This window comes from Callithrix jacchus, chromosome 6, assembly GCF_049354715.1.
Source record: "Callithrix jacchus isolate 240 chromosome 6, calJac240_pri, whole genome shotgun sequence".
Lineage (NCBI taxonomy): Eukaryota > Metazoa > Chordata > Mammalia > Primates > Cebidae > Callithrix > Callithrix jacchus.
In genome coordinates, this window is record NC_133507.1 from 160691346 (window position 1) to 160710274 (window position 18929).

Consider the following 18929-nt stretch of genomic DNA (forward strand, 5'->3'; position numbering starts at 1 on the left):
GGTGATCTCAAGGGGAGAGACCAGAGCCTGAGCCTCTGCCTGTGTTCTAAGGACCTGGACCCAGAGCTGAGGCTCACAGAGCCTCAGATGCCTGTCCAAGCATCTGTCCAGTGGCCAACGCCTTCTCTCTCATGTGGACACAAGACAGAAGCTGACAGCTAAGTGCCCCTGAAGGCCACGGTGCGCTGGAAGTGGCAGGAGGCTGGGCAGCATGCGAGTGACTCTCAAGAAGGCTGACACTCAGCCATGTTGGTGCCAGGGCTCTGGGTTTCATTATGGTGCAGCTCAGTGACTTTCCAAGGACCGAAAGTGTGGCGTCCTCAGTGGATGCAGCCATGACATGCTTCTGAAGCTCAGAGCAGGACAGGCTTGGTTCCCCATCCCGTGGGACCCCCACCTACCAGCTCTGACCTCAGGCAAGTGACTTCTTCCCTCCAGGCCTGAGATGATCTGGGGCTGCTGTGAAGACTGAGCTGCTTAGCGCAACCCCTCAGAGAAGCACTCGGACCCCGGAAGCAACCACCACCACCATCTGAGTGGGAATATGTGCTTCCTCCCAGACCCAGATGCCCACTCAGAGGAGCACTCCCACCCCTCACACAACCCTTCCTACAAAACAGACACTGGGCCAGAAGTCACCGCTCCAAATCACAACCTGACCTTTCATCGTCACCCTTGCCAAAAGCAGCTCTCTTGTCCTGGCATCGACGAAACCTATGTGCCACTCAAGTCGGCCTGCAAACCAGGGCAGCAGACTGGATTCCAGATCCTCCCAGGTTTTATTGTTCTTTCATCAAGAGAAAGAACAAACCATCAGTTTGTACTCTGTGCTGTCAAAAACCAACAGAGCCCACTATCAAGAAAAACACAAGCCTCAACTCAGGTAAGCAAGCTGTAGTCACAAGAAATCCTACTTTGGGAAAAGACCGCCCAGCTGTGTGCCCAGAGACAGGACCAGGCCTTACCTGGATGGCTTTGGGAGCTCATTGCTAGCAACGTCCACTCCTTTCAGTGATTCGAAATGGCTCGAAATTTCCACAGAAATGATAGCTCCAACGAGCTCCAACTCCCCCCAACACATACAAGTACCGGACGGTGAGGGCAGGTCACAGACGCTCAGGCGCCGAGCCTCGCCAGCAAGGTCTCAGGAGCCAGGTAACCCACGAGGAGTGCAGAGGTGTCCACTGGCTTCCGCAGGTGAACCTGCAAGGTTAGAAGGAGACAAGAGACTGGAGTTACAACATGGAAGTTCTGACCTGGAAAACTGCATCTAACAAGAGAAACAATGACTTCCTTTTTTGTTTTGAGACAGAGTCTTGCTCTGTCACTCAACCTGGAGTGCACTGGTACCATCTTGGCTCACTGCAACCTCCACCAGCCCCCAACCCTGGGTTCAAGCAATTCTCCTGCCTCAGCCTCCAGAGTAGCTGGGGTCACAGGTGCGTGCCATCAGGCCCAGCTAATTTTTGTATTCTTAGTAGAGATGGGGCTTCACCGTGTTGGCCAGGCTGGTCTCGAACTCCTGACCTCAAGTGATCTGCCCACCTCAGCCTCCCAAAGTGCTGGGATTACAGGTATGAGCCACTGCGCCCCATCAACTTCCTTCTTTATTCTTGTTCTGACCAAGGACTAACAGAACAGTACATATGGAATCCTTTCTACAAATATGAGTACTTGGGATTTTGCTGGTGAATCAGTGTCTCTGGAGAGCAGGCTGCTCAGTCTCAGCACCACAAGGACTTGGGTTTGGGTATGCAGTTGCTGGGGTGTGGGGCTGTCCTACACATTCTATTTACCAGGACCCTGGGCCTCCACACACCAGATGCCAGTAGCAACCCCCAAGTCACGACAACCAAAAATGTCTCCAGGGACTGCCACAGGTCCTCTGGAGGACAATATCATCCCCAGTCCAAAATCTCTGATCTAGAAACACCTTCCTTACCCCTTCCAGAAGTTTCCCCAACATTTGGCTTTTAAGAAGAAGCAGATTATCTTCCAACTAACGTAAATGTATTCTAAGTTACATTAGCTTATGAAATAAAATGTTTAAAAAGAAAAATCCCTTTTGGCGCACTCCCACCACAGAATGTCATTACGGCACCCTTGCATCAGCCTCGGTCTACACACATCTGGATTTACATTATCTGCGTCATCACAGAATTTAATTCCAAAGTCCGCTTCCCTCACATAACATGACATCTGAAATAGTCCCCTCATGTTTCTGTCTTCGTAATTACCACTTTCTCAGGTTTTCTTTTTCATGTTTTGCTTATAAAAGCAAGACATGCTCATCACAGGCAAGTATTTAAAAAGTCATCCGTGATGCCGTCACACAGAGACAAGCCCTCAGGAACATTCTGACATGCTTCCTCGTCACCGTTTTTCTTTGCCTTTTGCCCATACGCACCTCTAGTGATAACAGTTGTCTATCATGTTCTCTGTGCTGATGTTACAGCCAGGCATTTTCCAATGGCATTGACAGTACCTGGCAAGCTTCGTTCTGAAGGGCTGTTTCCTACCCCATGTGTGATAGACAGCTGCCCCGCCCCCACTTTCAGAAGCTTCTGATGAGCTTGCTGCTCCTGGGAAATGACAGGCCAAAGAGCAATACGTGGCACTAGCTGAGCTCATCAAGTTCTTTCCAAGACCTGCCTCTTCAAAGGATCAGTCAGTACATAGAGGAACCCAACAGAGACAAGACTCAGAACTCCTACCACCAAAAGTCCCTGACTAATCCTGGTTCAAGTGCTTTCAGAAGCTTCTGTGTTCATCTCTTTCTTTAAAAGTGTGACAAATTCCTTTTCTTAATTTCATTAATCTAGATTTTTTTTTTAACCAATTGCTTATAACCAAAGAACTCTAACCAATGCTTCATGTAAAGAATCACCCTGCCCCCAGTGCTGGCTAGCTAGATGCTTTCCAATTTTATATTCATTGTATCTACAACCCTGTTTAGTATCTTCAAGACCGTTGTTCTGTATCTGGTTATCTCCTCAGAAATGACAGTGATTTATTTGTCTTCAGGGTCAGAATGTTTACTCATCCCTTGGTCAGAAAGAGAGATTTTCTTGAAGGGAATGTAGATGGCATATTTTGCAAACCCTCACAAATCTCAGATGACAGTATCCTTCACACAAAAAACACATCTTGGCTGGGTATAAAAATCTTAGATCACAAACATGCCCCCTTTGAACTCTCTGGATGTTGTCCCCCCGCCCAACATTGTAGAGAAGTTTAAGTCCAGCTCAACTATATAGCTCCTTTCCAGGTAAAACTCATGATGTGGTTCTTGTCATTTTCTTTTGCCTGGAATCTACTAACATTTTTTTCTTGAATCTTAAAATTTAAAAACATTGTCAGAAAATATATAAGTAAGAGTCTTTTGCTCAAACCATGACCCTTTCAACAAATACAGGTCTTCTTTCTGCTTAGGAAAATACTCTTCAATTATGTCATTGATTATTATTTTTGTTAAACTTGCTCTGGCTTCTTCAGAGATTCCTATGCTATCTGGCTGGAGTCTCCCCATCAGATCTGGCCTCTTTCACCAGTGACACATCGGTTGTTTATTCTGCATTCCCAGGCAGCCTCTCAAGTATGTTCTTCACTTCGCTGCTGCTATTTTCCACAATATCCATTTTATTCTTTATGGCTTCAAATACAGATTTTTAACTAAGCCATGAACTCTATGTTCTCAACCACTTCCCTTTACCACTAACCCATCATCCTCTCACTCGGCCTAGGCCTTCTTTATGCAAGACCTTCCGCCTCTCCTTGTTGATCCAGGTTTTCTTTTAGCCAAAACCTTTTGAAAATATTTTTTCCTGATTTAATTTCATTTTCAGAGGTATAATCTTCTGCATTTCAGGATATTTCCCTCTTCCCCACATTCTGGGATATGTTTTTTTGGACAGGTCCAAAGGTGAGATTTATTTCTATTTATTTATCCTCAAATAAGAATAGCTCTAGTCCAGATTTGAGGATGGCTAGGAGGCTATGCGTGCTTACTCCTACCCTGTTCTGTGCTCACTTTAATGCTGGTCAATTATGCATCTCAAAGCTACGATTCTGGCAAGCTGACATGCACGGTTCCTAGCCAAATGTCCAGTGTCTAGCAGGGTTTCACCTAACACAGCACTGACGGCTAGAGACAGATTATTCTCCCAACTGCAGATTCAGTAGACAGAAACGTTCCGGAAGAAGCTCACGGTCCTGCAAAACCATGTACTAAAAACACCGGGACTTATCTAAAAAAAACAAAAAAGGTGGAGTGGACTATTCAAAACTATGCTATTTCATCACCAAGGTATTATAAAAACCAACAGTAACAAGAAAAACACTACATTGTTGTTTTAAAAATATATACATATTATAACCCTAAAAAATGAAAAGTCCAGAAAACACAGAAAGGTACCTTTTAAAAAGGTGACAACGGTTTGATGGAAATGTAAACGGAAGAATTAAAGCATCTAAGTTAAATAATCAGGGAGAACAAAACCTAACTATATCGGCGACCACATCGAACTATCTGAACACCCCATTTAAAGGGCAGGGGTTGTCAGACTGGATAAAAAAGCAAGACCCCACTTTTCCAGAGTGTCAAAAGGAATCTTGTGAGGTAGGACTAAGAAGGGTTTGGGGAGAGGAGGCTATTGCTTCATAATGCACAATCGGTCTTTCCCAAGCATTACACACCCAACCATGTGCTACAACAAGGAATCTAAATAAAGCAAGTTATAGCTAAAATACGGAAAGAGATTAAGAGATGGACAAATGTGTATCATATAAACACCAATCAAAGGAAAGCTGTAATGGTGATATTTACATCACAGTAAATGATAAAGAAAATTACCAGCAATACAGCAAGGCCACTTCCTAATGACAAAGGGGTCAGCTGACAGTCCTAAACATTTGTGCACCTGACAGCAGAGCTTCATACTTGAAGGAGGCAGGGTACGTAGGTATTTAGTCACACCTCGATATTTCCATACAAGATTACATTTCAGCAATCATGAGTCTACACTGAGACCTCAGATCTCAACGTCACGAGGTGTAAAATAGTAATAAAATATAAAATAAAGCATAAGAAATGGACAAATCTACAGTTATAGTTGGAAATTTTCACACCCTGCTCTTAGTAACTGTCAGAACAAGTAGACAGAAAATAAGTAGGAAGAGAGAAGACTTGACCACTACCACCCAACCTGACCAAAATGGCGTGCACGGGACCCTCCATAAACAGCGGCTGAATCCACGTTATTCACACTCTTTTTACACATACACAGGACATTCACCAAGACTGAACATATTCTGGACCATAAAACCAGTCTCAAATCTAAAAGGACACAGGTCAAGTCATAGAAAGTATGTTCGACAAAACTGAAATTCAGTTAGAAATCAGTAACAGAAAGACAGCTAAAAATCCGAAGTACCTGCAAATGAAATAACACGTCATGAAATGAATGAAAATGGAAACACAACATATAAAAACCTGCAGTATTCAGGGGAAATGGAGGCACCAAATGCCTGTGTTAGAAAAGAAGGCACCGATTCAATGACCTTTGGTTTTCCCTTATGAAAAGAACAAATTAAACTCAAAATAAGCAGAAAGACAGTAACAGAAGAAATCAATGTAATAGAAAAATCAATGAAACTAAAAGCTGATTCTTTGAGACTATAAAATAGATAAGCCTCTAGCCGAGCTGATAAGGATAAACAAAGAGGGAAGACAGTGATTAATAACGTCAAGAATGAGAGAGGGGTCCAGGCGTGGTGGCTCACACTTGTAATTGCAGCCCTTTGGGAGGCCTAAGTAGGGGACTGCTTGAGCTCAGGAGCCTGGGCAACATGGTGAAACCCCATCTTTACAACAAATATGAAAAAACATAGCCAGGGGTGGTGGCACACACCTGTAGTCCCAGCTACTCAGAAGGCTGAGATGGGAGCATCACCTGAGCCCAGGAGGTCAAGGCTGCAGTGAGCCGAGATCGCACCACTGTACCCCAGCCCGGGTGACAGAGTGAGACTGTGTCTCAAAAAAAAAAAAAAAAAAAAAGAAAATGAGAGTGGGAATTAACTATGGAGTACACAAATATTAAAAGGGCAGTGGGTAATATTATGAATAACTTTATGCTAATAAATTCGACAATTTAGATGAAATAAACAAGTGCCTTAAAAAACCCAAACTACAAAGCTCAATCGAGAGAGAAACCCAACATCAACACACGTCTTTGTGGGCCTGGATTCATCAGGGGAGCCAGGCTATGACGCTCACTGTCACGATGCTTGCCTGCTGGTGACATCCAAATCGCCTCCTGTTTCTGTATTTGTTACTTAGAATTCCACTGCAAGGATGAGCTTTCACGGCTCCATCTTTCCGGTGGCTCAGTAATCGACTTGCGTTAGCGTGGACTCACAGATAGTTACTTTACCCTCTGTGTTGTGAGTCGGGTACACTCACTGCTCGTGTCGCTGCTAACGCCCCAGCCATTGGGAACTCCCGCAGGCCAGCTCCTGCGCTCTTCTGACAAGCCCCCACTCCCATCTTTTTTGGAGCATTTGCTTACTTTCTGATTTCACAAGATGTCCCAGTCACAGCCCCAGAATCAATGGCTTCTCCAAGGAGCCCTAGTTCCTTTCTGGGAGGGCTGTGTTCGACACCCCAACCTGCTGCTCCATGTGCCCACGGCGCACAGGGCCTCTTACAGGCAGCGTGCGTGGGGTTCACTCACACCTCCGCGTTTCTGTGCCAGCGTACACTCGAACCATCTCGAGTCTATGCTGAGACCTCGGATCCCAACACGAGGTGCGCTTCAGTCTCCCCTTTCCTTGTTTTATTAACTATCTGACAGTGGGAAACCTGGTTCCTATTATCCACAATATCTTTTGTCATTTGCTCAGTTCTGATACACACGTAAAGCAGTTTCAGAACTGCTAACCACTACACATGAGGAACATGCACAAGACTAGCACATTCACAGACGATTCTCCTCATTCCCAGCCTTTCCACATCCAGGCAAGAAGCTGGTTCCAAAGTTACTCAGGTGAGTGCATTTGTAATAGAGTAAATTCCTTGGTTAGAATATGGATTCCATTTTGGATTTCCCCACATACTAGTGGGTTTTAACTGTTTGTTTATTTTTTGGATATGTAAAGAGTAAAATGTACAAATATTTGAAGTTAAAAAGAAGTGTTCCTATTGATATTTGCAATTGAAATTTAAGATTTTACAAGTTTTGACATAAATTTCTCTTTAAAAAAAGCTTTTCTATTATGAAAACTTGGAACACGTACAAAGTAAAGAGAACTGTGTAACAGCCCACAGCACCCAGCTTCAACCACGGTCCACAGCTTGGCCTTCACGCTTTATCGGCACTGCCTTCCCCCTGCACGGAAATGTCCAAAAGTTAACTGCACAGTGTTGAAAGGGGGGATACCCATGTAGCCCTATCACTTACTCTCTGAGTTTTTTCTTCCTTTTCAATGCATAGGCAAGATAATGAGAAATACTTTTGACATAACCTATCCAGAATCCCGCTGTATCACAAGCAAGAGGGCTTTTCGGAATCTCGTGTCCCGTGTGTGAGGGAAGCAGAAGCCCCTGGAAGGTTTCTGAGCAGTACAGAGGGCCTGGGGTAGGATGCAGAACAGGCCGGGCTTGGGTGGGGACCCCTTCCCTGCATGGCGGGTGGGGGCTCACGCACTAAGGAGGCTTGGAGAACACTGCCTTCCACTCGGGCACATACTCAGCCTCCGGGTCTCCTCTTCAGTCAGAAATGATCGTCCCCTGGTGCCTGTGGCGAAGGCTCAGAGAGCCAGGTCACCGGGGCCCACAGCCTCCTGGGAGAGAGCCGGTGGGAGCTGGGATTTAGGGAAGCAGAAGACTGAGGGGAGGCTGCAAATTAGTGGATCTGACATCAGGAGGCAAAGAAGCCAGTTCTGTTGGGCAGAACAGCAACGCCCAGTCTACGAACCCTTTCTGGAAACAGCCGAGGACACAGAGTGCTTGAGCCACAGGAACTGAGAATTCAGGTTCCGCGGCGCAGGCTAAACAACGCAGCGTGCACCGTCAGGAGTTCGGGGTTGCAAGCAACAGAAATGGACTCTGGATAATCCAGGCAAATGGGGGCGCTCCAGGAGGGGCCCAGAGGCAGGAAGTTACAGAGACCCCTTTCAGAACACTCTGTCCAGCCACACCTGATGGCCTGCGTGAGCCACACCCCTTGACTGGGGAGGCCAGGACACCCTGACAGGCAGCCCCACAAGGTGAGTCCAATGGGAACGAGGGTCATCCCTTGAAGGAAAACCTAAAATATTGTTACCAGAGGCGGAAACAGGACCAGGCAGACAGATGCCACAGACAGCCACAAGGGGACCCGGAGACCCAAACCCCCATGTCACAGATGGGGAGACTGAGTCGGCAGCCATGATGCTCAGCTGGGCTAGAAAAGTAGCTCTGGCAGCCACAGACAGGGCCATCAGGGTCTGCCCAGGCGCCCCACCTTCCCGCCACAGAACCCCGAGCTGTTCTGGCTCCAGCTGGGTCTGCTGGGCCCATGTGCTGGCTTGTCTGATGAGCACCTGACCCCGTGCCAGCTCCAAGTTCCACTGAGCGCAAACAGGACATGTCGCACCCCCATACCCTGGCTTGGGAAAGTGCTGCAGGGAGCAGGACACCCGGGCTTCACCTGGCCCCGGCACTGCCACAGCGGGCTCTCTAACCCTGGACCAGTCCCTTATCACCCTGAGCCTGACTCCCTTCTCCCCACAGAAGTACTGGGTCGGAGTTCATCCACACCCCTGGTGTGCTGCAGAAAGGCCCCAGGGCCAATGGTGCTTCAGAAGTGGAAGTTCTCCGCACGGCTTGGAGGCTGCAGGTGGGCACCTCTCTCTCCTCCTCCACACCCTCAGTCGCCCTTCCCAGGGGCTGCTCCTGAGCCCCCAGACGCTCACTCTTCTTTCTGGCCCTTCCAAGCTCTTTTCTTTTTCTGGTTTCTTATTCCATTTTGACATTAAGTAGTTGTTTATTTTTCGTTGTCTGTCGGTCCCTCTGCCTGCCCCTGGCTGGAATGTGACCTCCTATGGAACCCCTGGCATAAGGCACACGGTAGGCACACAACAAAAGGACAGTTTTTAACGTCTTCCTGAAGGTGCCTCAGAAACTACTTCAAAGGGGCTGAGGTTGAAAGCAAACTGTGAAAGAAACCATTTTCTGCCTTTTGGGGGCTATAGTTAAGTTTTAAAGATCTGATGTCAGAAAATTCCAGAAATTCACAAGTTTGTGGTACTTTAAGCCCCAGGACTCCCAATGCCTCCCCAAGCCTGCAGAGAGTAAGAAATCCAGTCACAGACAACGCAGGCAATTGCTGTGAGCCCTCAGAATATCTGGAAAAAATTCACAAATCTTCATAAAGATCATGGGCAGACAAAAGAAAATTAGCCAAGGAGTTAAGAACAAACAGTTCCACGGCTGAAAACGAAATGAAATCCCTCCTAAAGAAAGCGGTGCTATCGCACGCCCACAGGGAACGCAAAGCCTTCTCTACTGGACACGGGATGACGACCGCATCTCCTCTTTCCCCCAATTCTGTCACCTTCCCCTTAGGGGGTGTGTCTCTCAACAACCCAAGGCGACACTCACAACAGAAAAATGCACTAGAAATTAAATGATTTATTTAATACAAGTCAAGCACAACCGAGCTCTTTTTGTCTTATGTATGTGTCTAATGACACTTTACCACCCAGACTAGAGAAGTATGAGGATCACTTTTCTAAGGAAACACGCGGAAGGCACATGCTGCTAAGATCTCAAGAGCCCTTTGTTTCTGAAGGACATCTGAAACAGAGACTGCACATCCCTAACGAGAATACAACCTAATCAATGGCAGGCAGATGTGGCACATAGTGCAACTTTCAAACACAACGGCTTTAATGACTGTATTTTCCCCTGACTTACCAGATACACCCGAAGTCCACATCTGGGTGAGCCACAGAGTCTGTGATTTTCCTTTACGAGATAGGCATGGTCACTCTGCTAAGTGGGCAGTTGCTGACACTGGGCATATATTTACATGAAGACATCTCTTTATTTTCATTTCTGCTCCACACAGAATAAAGGAAACGAAGTGCATCACTCAGGCTTAAGTGTGGGTTAGTATTTCCTTCAATAAACACTTGGAATCTAAAGTGACCTATGGTTCCTCCCTCCCACAGCTTGGAAATTTTGAAACTTTAGTTGACTTAATTTCATGGAATAAGCCATAAACCTTCCAAAGAGCGTAAGTCTTAGAGGCTATAAATCCATCAGAGAACATTCTTCTAAAAAATCTTACCAAGCTACAACAAAGAAATGTTACAGCGCACGGAGGGCCAGTTTTGCCCCTTACCATGGAACCCCCCCACCCCATTCTATGGGCAGTGACTATGGCTCCAAGCACCAACGATGGCCTTAGCCTGTCATGCTGGCGGAGGAACGGCAAGTGCTAGTGAAACCAAAAAGAGAACCAGAGTCACAGGAAGGAGGGAAGCCTGCAGAGCCCGGAGCAGAGCGGCAAATACGGACCATCTGCTTGGGCAACAGACACCCTTCCCCAAACAGGGGTGAGGCCAGGAAGTGCAGTCTCACCACTCGCACTCAGCACCCTGATGGAGATCCTAGCCAGGCCGATAAGGCAAAAGAAAAGAAAAGAAAGCAAAAAGATGAGAAAGGAAAACATTACTATTCACAGAAAACTCACAGCAATCTCAGTAGCTATTAAAATAGCTGAGTCAATCTTACAAGACTGCTGGGTATAAGGCTGATGATCACCAAAATCAAAAGCTGTTTATCTCCATACAGCCCAACAAACAAATGCAAAGTAAGCTCTGAAAACAAGATCACATTCCCAATAGCATACAACAGAGGCAAATGTCCAGGACTGAATCTGTCACGAGATGTGCAGGAATTGTACATACAAGTGCAATTAGAGATCTCATACATGGAGGGTATACCATGTGCATGGACTGGAAACCCCAATGTGATTCCAATGTCAATGTTCTGCAAAGTCATCAGCAGTCAATGCAATCGCAATCAAAATCCCAGCAGGGTGGTTTTGAAAACTGACAATTTTACACTCTAAATGGAAGCACAAAGAGCCTCAAAGAGCAACCTTAGAGAAAAAACAAGCTCGGGGGACTCACACTACCGAATATCACGACTGCTTCTAAACCCATGTAATTAAAATGTAAGATTCAGCAAGTAAACCAAGAACATGCTAGAATGAGACCAACACAAACAGAGTCACTGGAGTATAGTGAAGATTCCACCCCAAACCCACAGGGCAAACAGGGTCTTTTCAATACGCAGGGCTTGTGTCGACCGCTCTTTGATGCCAAATGAACCACGGTCCATACAGCCCATCACGTTGGAAATTAGGATGAGCTGGAGCACAGACCTTCGGGAGGCAACACGGTCTGCTCTAAAAGATGACAATGAAAAACGTCTTCAGGTGGGCAGACAGTTGTGAAAAAGGTACTGACCACAAAGGAAAGAAAATGACAAATCGCACTGCACTAAAATTACGAACGTTGGTTTATGGCAACATGCAGAAGAGGGAAGAAGCAAGTCACGAAACAGAAGAGAACCTGCCGTGCACATACCCAGCGAAGGGTGGATGTCCAGAATACAAACAATTCCTACAGATCGTTAAGAGAAAAGCAGACAGCCTGAGTGAAAAATGAGTGAAACATATCAACAGATACTTTACAAGACAGAATTCCAAGTGGTCAGTCAACACAAGCACCTGTGGCCACAGGGAAACGCAAATTAAAGCCGCCACCGGACGCTACATACCCAGCAAAATGGCCGAATTCTGTAAATGAGAAGATGCCATGTTTGGTAAGGCTGTGGACGGAGCGCACTCGCACACAGGCCCATGAAAGAGTGAATGACACACGTCCCGTGGGAAACCCCTTGGTGGGAGGCACTAGAGCCAAACACAGTGCCGTGCCCCAGTGATGCCATCCCTAGGTATCCACCCAACAGAAAGACATCTACAAAGAGACGGCTTTATTACCCACAAGAGTCACAAACCAGAAACCTCCCACATGTGCCAAGAGTTGCACGAATAAATAGGTTGTGATATCATCATACCACAGAACACCATACAGCAACAATAAACAAACTATACCTACATGCAGTGACGTACATACATCACACAAACGTAATGTTGAGAAAAAGCAGACACACACAGCCAGACGGCTCCATGTGTATACATGTGAAACGGGTAACACTCATACGTGGGGTAGACGTCCAGACAGGTTCCCCTGGCAGTGGTGGGGGACAGCCGCTGAGGGAGGAACAAGCCAGCGGTGGGGCGCAGGGCCAACCTGCTCCCGGGTCCATGGGAAAAGGAGTCAGAGCACCGACCCGTGCAGTCAGCCTCCGCATACTCCTCCTGGCTCGTGGATTTTTCTCATGTATTTTGTAATTCAATAACAAATTGGGGAGGGTGCAGATCAACGACTAAGAGCATCTTGCACCAAGAAAGATCCATATAAGAAGACCCATCTGACTGGCCCATTCAGCTTGCCCGACCTCACCCAGACTTTCTGGCCAGTGACGGAGTAAGTTAGTTTTCACCACCGTGTTCTCACTGTCAGCATGTGCAGGGGAAAGGGCTGCTGCACTACTCCTCTTAAAAGAAGCCTCACAGAAACAAAAAGAATTTATTCAGAATCTACGAGGGTGCAAACACAGGGTGTAGATTCCAAACAGAAAAATCAGGGAATTCCCAGAGGTACCAAGTCAGGTTTGTCAGACAGACAAAATGTATTATGAAATCATTTTTAACTTAAATATGTACTTAAATGATGAATGTACTGCAATTAAAATTGAAATAATTTTTAAACTGTGAAAAGCAGACTGCTGCTGGTTGGTGTTTCGGACCCGTCTATACGGTGAGTTTAATAGGCACTAGGCACTGCTTGCCACAGTGCATGTGGGGTGTAAGGTCTCGCTACTGTGTTTCCTAAGAGTTTCATTTTATGATACGTGGCTACACGACGCAAGACTTCAGATATTTTCCCCCATAATTTGTTGTATGAACAAACAGTAGTTTCATAATGGACTCAACACTTGAAAGTAAGAAAATTCCATTTTGCTGTGTTGTAACAGGAATAAAATAGGGAAGCATTTCACACAATCCACAGGCTTATGCTGAACAAGGTCACAAAGCTCTGCTCAGCAGAGGCCACCATTCCGGCTGAGGCTGTCATTCCCCCACCCCACCTGGAACGTTCAGATCAGATACCAAGAGGAACGAGAGGAAGAGCACCGGAAGCCAGCAAGCCCAGGTCTTCAGAGCCATGCCTGTGGCACTGGGGGACATGCACAGATATGTATGCACAATCTAGGGTCATGTGTGTGGCACTGGGTGACAGGCACAGATACACGTGGACAGTCCAGGATCGTCAGGGTCATGCATGTGGCACCAAGTGACACAGACACGCATGAACAGTCCAGGGTCATCAGGGTCATATGTGTGGCACCAGGGGACATGCACAGACACATATTCACAGTCCAGGGTCATTACGGTCATGTTTGTGGCACTGGAGAACACACACAGACACATATGCACAGTCCAGGGTCATCAGTGTGGCACCAGGGAACACGCAGACATGCATGCATAGTCCAGGGTGGTCAGGGTCATGTGTGTGGCACGGGGGGACATGCACAGACATGCATTCACAGTCCGGGGTCGTCAGGGTCATGTGTGTGGCACCAGGGGACATTGACAGACATGCATTCACAGTCCAGGGCCGTCAGGGTCATGTGTGTGGCACCAGGGGACATGCACAGACACGTACACACAGTCCAGGGTCGTCAGGGTCATGTATGTGGCACCGGAGGACACGCAAACATGCATGCATAGTCCAGGTTCGTCAGGGTCATGTGTGTGGCACCAGGGGACATGCACAGACATGCATTCACAGTCCAGAGTCATCAGGGTCATCACGGTCATGCATGTGGCACTGGCAGACACAGACACACAGATGAACACACAGGAACAATCATCCGTCAGCAGCAACAGAGCATCAGCTTTCTCCACGGAGGAAAAAGACGTCAGCACTGAACTTTCTCCACGGAGGAAAACAGACGTCAGCGCTGAGGCCCTTTTGCAGATGCCCAGGTGTGTTTACTGCCAGTCTGCCTGAGCGTGAGAGGGGATGACGATCCACGTTCTGGCCTATGAGCTCTAGTCTGCACGAACTCATTGGTAAAATAAACTCTGAAGATGCAAGGTCCAGAGGGAGAAGCCATCCAGGTAAAACAAGGCTTCTTTCTGTTCCCTGTGAAATAAAAGAATTTCGGAGAAAAAGATTCAGACAGACGAACAGGAGGCTCAGGGGTTTAACTCACAGTGTAGAACACCGGGCTCAACAGACCATTTTACATCAAACCGCCATGAACCCCCCGGAGAGTGCAAAGGCCAGCGGGGTCCAGGCAGATGGCTGCAACCCCTCTAAGGGAAGCCTAACTTACCCCTGCCCTCCACAGGGCACCCCCGGGGCAGGTGACAAACAGCCCCAGAACCTTAAGTACCAGACCTAGTAAGGAAAGATTTCTTCCACCACAACCCTCATTAACCCAGGGACACACAGCCTCACCAGCAACGTGCCTGAAAACCGCCACCACTGACAAGCACCTGGGATAGAAAGCAGCCCTCTGACAAGACTCCAGCAGCCAAATGAGTGATCCTCCTCCAGGCCCCTAGACACACAGAAACCCGTTTCTAAAACAGCGGTCCTCAGAATGCGATCTGGGGTCTCAGAGGGTCCCTGAGACCTTTACAACGGGTGTGTGAAGTCAAATCTGTGTTCAAAATACGAAAGTGTCCTGCGTCTTTCTCTCACGGGAGTACAGTGGAGCTCCCAGAAGCCACCTGACAACGGACTGAGTGCAGGGCCATGTGAGAAGCAGAAATACTGTCACTGTGAAGCCAGACCTTCCAGAGACTGTGGACACGGGGAAAATGATGCCTCCTCTCATGACACCTTGTGTTCTACCAAACAGTTACCTGTCATTAAAAATGTTTCCGACCTATTTAACATGTAATAGGTTTACTTGGCTTTGAATGAATAAGAACATTTTCTAGATGCGTGTTAGTTTCTGATACAGCAAATACCAACACAGGTTGAGCATCCCAAACGAAAAGATCCAAGAACCAAAATGCTCCAACATCTGAGATTTTCTGAGCATCAACATCAAGCCCCAAGCAGAAGGCTCCATACCACACTTCATGTGACACGCCAGTCAAAACTGTTCCGCACCCAAAATTATTAAAATGTGTGTAGAATTGCCTTCACATCATGTGTATAAGGCGAACATGAAAAATAAGCTTCATGTTTAGGCTGGGCGTGTGGCTCACACCTGTTATCCCAGCACTTTGGGAAGCCGAGGCAGGTAGATCACCTGAGGTCAGCCTGGCCAACTTGGTGAAACTGTCTCTACTAAAAATACAAAAATTCGCTGGGCGTGGCGGTGCACATCTGTAATTCCAGATACTCCAGAGGCTGCGGCAGGAGAGTCACTCGAACCTGGGAGGTGGAGGCTGCCGTGAGCCACTGCACTGCAGCCTGGGCGACAGAGTGAGACCCACATCTCAGCCCCAAGCTATCTCATTATGTATAAGCAAGTACTTCAAAATCCAAAACATCTGAAAGCCTAAACACTCCTGGTTCCAAGCATTTCAGAAGGAGTCCGCCTGTGCATCTAAGCCATTTAAGCAAAGCTCTCTGGAGCCCCCGCTAACCTGCAGGAGTGTGAAGGCTCCTGAGTCTGAGAACCGTGGCTCTGCAGGTGTGTTCCAACCCTCTTCCTTTGGAGACACAGGAGGGCCTTGAATGTCAGAAGCAAGGGACGTGAGGCCCGCAGAGACACGGGAGCTTGGCTGTGAGGAACTGAGGGACTGGCAAAGGGGGTGAATAAGACCCAGGACTGCACCAGTGAAAGCACAGCACCATCTGGCATGGCTGGTGCTGCTGCCCTTCACCTTCTTCACGTGGAGGGCCTCATCAAGGCAACAGAACGGCTTCTTGAAACAAACTCAAGATTAACAGATGCCAAGCAAAGAAAAACTGGGAACTGACCTGCCCAGCCACCCGCCCACTTCCTTCTCCACTGGGAGATCACCAGGGGGGTCCAAGGGAACGGTCCCTGTCCTGAGGAGAGGGCCACAGGCTGTTCCCTCAAGACAGACACTCCTCAGTGGCCATCCTCCCCTCATCCTCGCAAGCCGCAGGTGCCTCACATGCCCAGGTGAGGTGGGAGCCCTGGGCAGGTAGCCCTCGTGATTCCGAAGGTGAGGTGCTTATCGCTGTTGGAGTGGACCCTTCTAAGTGCTGAGTTCTTTGGGACCAAAGGAGTAAATGTGCTTTGGTTCCAGGTGGCAGCCCAGGTTCCTCCCCAACTCTACTCAAAACCATCCACGGCGGCATCGGCAGCTGAGGTCGCCCTGCAGATGGGAGCCGCAGACAGTCCCAGCACCCGCTGCTCTGGTTACTCACAGATGTCAGAGAGCCCTCACCTGGGGAGAAGTGAATGCCAACCCCACGGGCTGCACATCACTCCCCTGGCGACACAGGGGAGCTGCTGGAAGGTGACAAGGGGCCTGCATGCACGGGCAGTGGATGGGCTCGCCAGTGGGCAGGAATCCTCTCTAAAAAGGCACAGACAGGCCTTCTCTGGTGACAGTCTCCAAGAAAAGAGGGAAGACTTGGACAGATGCCAACAGGCGGGAAGGAGGACAGCAGCACACCCTGTCTGGGACGGTCCCCTCTCATCTATCTGGGTCGGAACTGCCCACAGTTGAGTTTTGGGTCCCAATAAATGCATGCCTGGGCCAAGAGAGTGTCTCTGCTCAGAGCTTACACCTGCCGGTGGCAGCGTGCAGACTGCCCGGTAGCGGGGCAGCCCGGGAGCCACAGGACTCCCCAGAGGCAGCCATGTGGGCTGCGACGTCTGCAAGCTACAGTCCCACTGCTCACCCGGGGACCCAGGCATGAGTGAGACTCAGGCGTCCTTTAAACTCCTGCTTTTAAATTTACTGATTGTTGCAACTGTTTACGAAACAAATTTTTATTTTAATGTAAAAAGCAAAGCTTTTTCTATTTAAAAATAAGTTAAAACTGCTGCAGATCATCAAGAAACGGGTCAAGCCCTGCATTTGGGCGCACACGGGGTAGGCAGGCACGAGTACTTATGAATCGTGAAGTCACGATGCGTTCGGCATGGCCCCTAGGAAGCCAGGCTGCTACGGTATGACACGGCCCACGGCATCTCAGCAGGCCCGGGCCACCTGCTCTTAAGCAGGACGCACAGAATCGAAGCCACCTTTCATAGAAAACAATGGAAACTAAGAGCTTAAAGGAGAGGACCGTGTAGGGTGCGAGAAAGAAAGTGCACAGATGGCGCCGAAGGCTCGTCCTGAAAGCGGCGTTCTGCCCTGATGGGAACTTCCCATTCCTCCCTGGCAGGCGGATCGCAGGACCGCCACTTCCCGTCATCCCCACTTCTTCTCGTCCTCTTAAGGAACAGACCATTGCAGCGTGGCCGGCTACACACTTCCCGACGCAGAGCGAAGCACGCCCAGACGCACGGGGCCCTGTGCACGAGAGCAGGCCATCTGCCCTGGCCCGGAACTGGCATGTCAGCAAGGGCGGCATCCCGACCTTTCCCAAGGGGCACTGCGAGGACAAAACAGAGCTGAAAAATGCAAAGACAACGATGCAACACCGAACCGCAGGCCACCCATGACCATTGGAGACTAGCACTGGAGGCGGAAAACGCTGCACTGAGGGAGGCGCCGCGCAGCTCCAGAATGTTCCAACTCCCCGCGCCACCGAAGACAGGGCTCGGGCGCTCCCGTTAAAGGGCAGGGTAAGAGCAGGCATGGGCCTCACAGGCAGGAGCCAGGTGACACACCACCCAACATGCAATCTTAAAAGACTGCGGCAGACTCATAAAACTGGGTTCCCCAGGGACAGACCAAACCCAGTGAGCACGGGCACTCTGGGCTCCCCGCAGCTCCCATGAGAGTCCAGGCCTCCTGCCGCCTGCCTCACCGGCCCTGGCGTCTGTGAAGCGTGTCTGGTGCTTCTCAGGAGGTCGTGCACTGTATGATTAATGGCAACAGACAGTGAAGAGCCGATCCTGCACAGCAGCCTCCAGGAGAGCGGGGCTCCTGTGCTGCCCAGGAGCCTCGTGGAAAGGCTGGTGCGCCTGCAGCCTTTCCGCGCCTAGAGGAGCCGAGTAGAGGAGCTGGCTGAGCACCCGTTAGACTTGGGCTTCAAATCCTCCCTTCACAGCTAATCCCTGCATCATGCAGAGTCTTGTAAAATTATTTTTATTAAAGAATGTTCCTAGGATGAATCACAGACAGCGACATAAGTCATAAAGGTGAAGGGTCAACACAGTCGGCGATGGCAGCTGCCATTTGGGGCAATCACTCTAACCCTCTGCCCTTTAGAGCCACCAGTAAAGGGAAGCGCAGCTGCTGTCCACACCACAGGCCTTCCCACAGCCCAGCGCCCCCAGAGGTGGTCACTCCTCAGCTCCTGGCAGCCACAGGGCAGACCCCAGCTGGGCCAGGGAATCACCCAGGATGGAGCTCTACCCTCTTCCAGGCAGGAGCCCTGGGCCTCAGGCCACCTTGTCTGTGCAGACACCTGCTCTGGTCTACATCACACCATGGCCCCATGCACCCAGGCCAGCCCCCGCCAGGGGTCAACACAAACAGTGACACACTCAAACGCACTCACTCACGCATGACCTAACTCACACTCAATCACACACTCATACCCACAAACTCAATGACAAACACACTCAAACACGCACTCACACACATGACCTCAAACTCACAGTCTCATACCCACAAACTCACAATGACACA

The 18929-nt window shown here is 48.8% G+C and overlaps 1 protein-coding gene across 6 annotated transcripts in view; it reads right to left on the minus strand.

Annotated features, from left to right (window-relative positions):
- The window catches only part of HDAC4 (histone deacetylase 4), a 372535-nt gene that overhangs the window by 320782 nt on the left and 32824 nt on the right, over positions 1 to 18929 (minus strand). For 5 of the 6 annotated variants that reach the window (XM_035306239.3, XM_078328922.1, XM_078328923.1 and 2 more), the window contains exon 1: positions 966 to 1069. In XM_035306239.3, coding sequence (XP_035162130.1) covers positions 966 to 987 — 22 coding nt within the window. In that variant the 5' untranslated portion in view covers positions 988 to 1069. Of the gene's footprint in view, positions 1 to 965; positions 1204 to 18929 lie in introns of those variants that run through there. The other variant, XM_078328916.1, reaches the window with a different exon arrangement.